General features: G+C 38.6%; 1 protein-coding gene across 2 annotated transcripts; it reads left to right on the top strand.

Moving 5' to 3' along the window:
* Nucleotides 1–1,360: 1,360 nt before the first annotated feature.
* On the top strand, nt 1,361–4,587 carry LOC115265819 (zinc finger protein 501-like). Of its 2 annotated transcripts, XR_009998164.1 has the most exons (7): nt 1,361–1,557; nt 1,618–1,880; nt 2,180–2,509; nt 2,571–2,776; nt 2,844–3,060; nt 4,093–4,328; nt 4,393–4,587. XR_009998164.1 is itself a non-coding variant. In XM_029871765.2 (6 exons), exons 1-6 carry the CDS (start codon nt 1,411–1,413, stop codon nt 4,271–4,273), a joined length of 1,344 nt encoding a protein of 447 aa, XP_029727625.1. In that variant the 5' UTR covers nt 1,361–1,410; the 3' UTR covers nt 4,274–4,587. The 2 variants fall into 2 exon arrangements, 1 of the variants encoding a protein (XP_029727625.1); XM_029871765.2 differs by having other exon boundaries at nt 4,093–4,587.
* Nucleotides 4,588–5,029: the final 442 nt, after the last annotated feature.

The following is a 5,029-nucleotide window of genomic DNA, read 5'->3' on the forward strand; positions in this document are numbered from 1 at the left end:
GCAACTCTCCATGCGGTGAATGTAAATTACATTCACGCCGTGGAGAGTTGTGTTTGATGCCTTCTGTTGACTTTATTATTGACGCTACGCTAGGGCTCATTCAAATATTACGTAACGCTATAGGGGGAGGGAGGGGGTCCAACACCGTGTTACGTTTCATACAAAATTTTAAAATTTCCTATACAAAAGTTGTTACGAGGGGGAGGGAGGGGGTCTAAAATTGTCAAATTTTGCGATACGTAATATTTGAATGAACTCCTAGTACATTGTTCTACAAAGTTACAGGGAAAACAAAAATATGTCGGACTCTTGGTGGGATATTGCTGGCAGAGAGTTCACACATTGGTGCGTGGATCGCAGGCCGTAAGATGAAAAATTTACTACTCTGGAAGAGAAGCGGCACAGTTCGCTTGATTGCATAACTCGTAAGCGTTATCTGATAGATTGTGTGCTGCGCAAATTGGAATGAAGAGAAACGGATTTTTCAACCCGTTTCTGTTCTAGCGATGGCTAGATAATGTTTCAATTATTTTTAAGTAGAGAAGAAGAAAGTGTATAGAAAGGCACAAAGTAGAAGGAAAGGGACGGGCCGGGGATTGAACCCAGGACCACAGAGAACAGACATCCAGGCTAGAACAAATTTCATTTGGAAAGTTGTGTAAGGATTTGAATCTTTACTTGAGTAAGGTTGCAAACCAATACACGATGACAGCACTAACGCCACCAAACACCATATTGCCACAGTCAGTGGTGAATTGAAACATTTCAAGTGGTGAATTAAATTAGTATGGGAAATTAACCGATTGCAGCGCCACGCTATTGCCACTTGTGTTGCCGATTTCAAATGGCCGTTAAATTCCTTACACAGTTTCGAAACTGGACTTGGATGTCTGTTCTCTGTGCCAGGACCTTGTGCATACGAATCAGAAGCGGTAGCCACTAGACCATCAAGCGCTTGTTTTGTTCCTTACACTAGATTTTTAGGAAGTTTTGTTCATGCATGTTCGTCTGTTCTGTGTAGTAAATTACTACTACTAGTAATAAGTATCCAGTACGGGAATTTAAACTATGTTATGGAAATTTTTGTTTTTGGTTGTACATTTCGGTATGTACTGTAATCAGTTTTAGTATGGAACCGGTAGTGACTACAACAAAACTTTTTGGGTGTACGCGGAATTGTTTATTCCTTGGAAACTTTTAGATGCTTATAGGATTGATATAACATATAAAGACTAAAGAACCATGAAGGGTTAATTCTTACTGGAATATTTTGTTTGTTTTTGTTTGTACCTTTTATTATTATTATCAGAGAACTGTCTTTGTAGGTGTAAACAACAGATGGCTACAGTTTGAATTAGCTTCTAGTAGTGATAGGTAGTCTTTAGAGATACTCCAATTTTAAGTATAAAAATGGCATTCGAATCAATTGAAATCAAAAAAGAAATTACCCAAAATGCTCAGCAAGTTTGTAGACTATGTTTGGAGAGTAATCAGCTTCATGACATATTCTTTAAAAAGGATATTCAAAGATGGATCTATAACTATCTCTCAATCACTGTAATAGTTAAAGACATCACATAGTCCCTCGAATTCCGTAATCAACATAACTTCTTGTAGGTTTCCGAAACTGATACTCTCAGTAAATTGATTTGTACTGACTGTCGGACACGGCTGGAGGATTTCCATGGTTTCAAGCAACGCTGTCTGAATGCCCAAGAGGTACTGGAAGGAAAATCGTCCACAGAGATCCAGCATACCAAACTGAAGTGTGAATTTTGCGGCAAGGTGTTCCCAGTTAAAAGCAAACTGAGTAATCATATGAAAATTCACATGACGAGGAAATACAAGTGCTCCATTTGCGGCAAAGGATTTCAACAACCGTAAGAGACAGATTAAAATCGATGTATAGGGTGATTCTAGCTGAGACCGGCCCACTGTTTTCACTTTGTCTTTAAATATGCTTTGGGTGATTTTCTGAAAGTCCTCGCCAAAAAAAGGAAAATGCACGTGGTTACTCAAATTTGCAAACTACACGTAAATAAGAATCACAACTATTTCTGTGGGCCTCTCGATTAAACTTATATTTTTTTAAACTCTACAACTTGAAAGTTTCTTCAACATCTCAAAATTAAACGTTGTTGAAAAGAGGAAAGATACTAACAAATTATTTTTATTTCAGTTCAGCTTTGTCAAGGCATACCATGAGACTCCATCCTAAAACTATTGTACATGAGCCAGCTAAGCTAAATGCTACTCGATCGGCCGATAAACCACAACCAGTACTACCCCAATGTGAGGTTGTTCTCAAGCAAGAACCTCTTTCATACGAACCGGACGTTGGACGTACTCCAACGAACGTCGATCAGGAAGAAGGAGCTGATTTACAATTGGAGTGTGACTCATGTGATAAGAAGTTTAAACTGAAGAAAAATCTACAGGATCACCGGAGGAATGTGCACGGGCCAAAACGTCACAAATGTCCGGTTTGTGGCAAACTGTTTGCGTCAAAGTAACGAGGCCCCACCATTTCAACAAGTATGGCAATAAACGGACTTTGTTTCTAATTATAGAGAACGCTTGGGCAGGCATACTCACGTCCATGCGGGGTTTACACCGAATGAAACGGTAGCCATCTTCTTGGAGCCTGGAGAAGCGGAGACAGCTGCAAATTCGGACACGGAAAACAAAACAACGTCCAAGATAAAAGAACCATGTTCAGTTTGCAACCGGTTGATCAGAGACATTTTCATGGAGGGTCATTTGAACAGGCATAAAGGTTTAGAAATAAAAGTGTCATTAAAAATAATGTAATTCGAACTCACTATCATTTTCATTTCCCGCAGGTATTCATCCCTACAAGTGCGAAATGGGCTGCTCGGAGCAGTTCCATTGTAAGGTGCTGCGGAAAAGTCACTACCACGACATCCACGGATGGCGGTCTTTCGAGTGCAACATTTGCCACCAGTTTTTCCAGAACGGCCGGAGCTGCAGGATGCACAAAATCAAATCCCATGGACAGGGCCATAAGTGCACCGAGTGCGAGTCGATATTTGAGACAGGGTATGGTACAATACAGGCATACCCAACTAACAATCGCAAGCCACAAACAAGCATGCATGCTGAATTGTTGCTTCATAATCGTAATTATAGCTGAACTAAAATTATGATGTAGTACACATAACTGTACAAATGCTTTTTAATTGAAAAAGTAGTCAATGGTCAACTTTTCGTATCGGTATTAACAGTGATAATTTAAAACACTTTTCAAGCGTTTAATAAGATTTTTATTCGACTCGCAGTAATTCATTCACAACATAGTTTAACATGCTCTTTTTCTGCTTCTTGTTAAGTTTATGTATAAATTAGCACACGTATCTGTATAATGTGTTTTTCACAAGTCAAATAACTGCTTTCATTTCATCATACTTCGGCTCAGAGTACATGATGAAAAGCGTGTGTTTTTCACTGAAAAACAGCTGAATTAATATGTTGTTAAGTTGTTAACCATAATGTTTGGTACTAATTCACCATTGCTGAATAGGAGTCGAAGTCTGATCATTATTGAACCACGGGTAGTTTATGTTTTGATTTGAGCGTTGAAATTTATCTTCTCTAGGAACGCAGATAGGAAGGCATGCGGCTGACGGGTCTCGAGTTCGAATCTTAAATTAGGTAAATTTATGTGTAGTTTTTATTATTTCAGAATCGTTGTTCACAGCATAAGTGCCAATCATAAACTCGCGTAGAAATTGAAAAATTTTGCATAACAGCTTTACTGCCGTGAATCGCATATCTGTCCCATTTGCATAGGAAATCCAGCAAAGATGGGACTGATATACAATTCACGGCAGTTTACTATATAGTTGTAAAACGATTAAACAACAAACAGTTCAGTTGGTACACCACACTATGCTTTATAGTTTCTCCAAATTTGTGTGAACAAAACCCGAATAAGGGTTGTGCCTGAAAAATATCCAAATGTTATTCAGCATCATAATTCGTCGTATAGGTGCTTGTAAAACGAGTGATTGTTAGTTGGGTAGCTTTCCGATTTGAGAATCATTTGAGACAATTGCTTGATGGTATTTCCAGTGCTGGACTCAAGAGACACCTTACCAAGGCACATCACAGCGAAGGAAACGCGGATCAACGCGAAGCAATGGATGAGGAATCGCAGATGGACGAAGAACAACCGATAAAGACGGATGATTTGTTTGAGGCAGGGGACATCAAAGTTGAGTGTCAGTCGGACGAGGATGAAGAAATGTCATGAAAACTATTGTATTTATATTCATAGATTACTCTAAAAATAAACGCGTTTCGATTGGGTAAATATTGGTAGTAAAGCACAAAGTACAATTCAAATAAATATGATAACCACATCTTCCACAGTTCCGCGATATGTGCAGGGATAATGACAGGAGCTTCTGAACGAACGAATGTGAGGTAATTGAAAGGTGGAAGCAGTATTTCGATGAGCACCTGGACGGCACAGAGAACGTGGACAAGTGGGTCCAATGCATGGAACAATGAGCTTACATTTTTTTAAACCTTTTACTGACAACATAGGTAAAATATGCAGACATTCTTCAATTATCAAGAATTACTCATGATGATTCGCCGAAAACTTTCTCTGGAGATTGTTTCAGAACTTCTTTCAAGAGTTTCTCAAGAAATGTGGGCGTTCACGAATTCTACTACATTCCTTCAAACTCTTGATTCATGTCCATGCAGCTTTTTTTTTTAAAGTATACTTCTGAAGTGAATATCTTGAGGATTACACTGTTTTATGAAGAAGATGTTACTAAGAATCATCAGTAAATCGGTTCCAGAGGTAAGTTCTCCTCCATTTGGTAAATTTGTGCCATTGAAGACTAAGAATCATACTTCGTACATCGTGGCCATCGATACTTCAAAACTGAATCACTACCTACTTTTATCTGGCGATAACGATTATCATAAATTTAGTGGTTGACCAATTAGCATCTGCAAACGATACTGCAAAGATTATATTTAAGTAAGTATTTGT

The sequence above is a fragment of the Aedes albopictus genome, chromosome 2, assembly GCF_035046485.1.
Source record: "Aedes albopictus strain Foshan chromosome 2, AalbF5, whole genome shotgun sequence".
NCBI classification, from domain to species: Eukaryota; Metazoa; Arthropoda; class Insecta; order Diptera; family Culicidae; genus Aedes; species Aedes albopictus.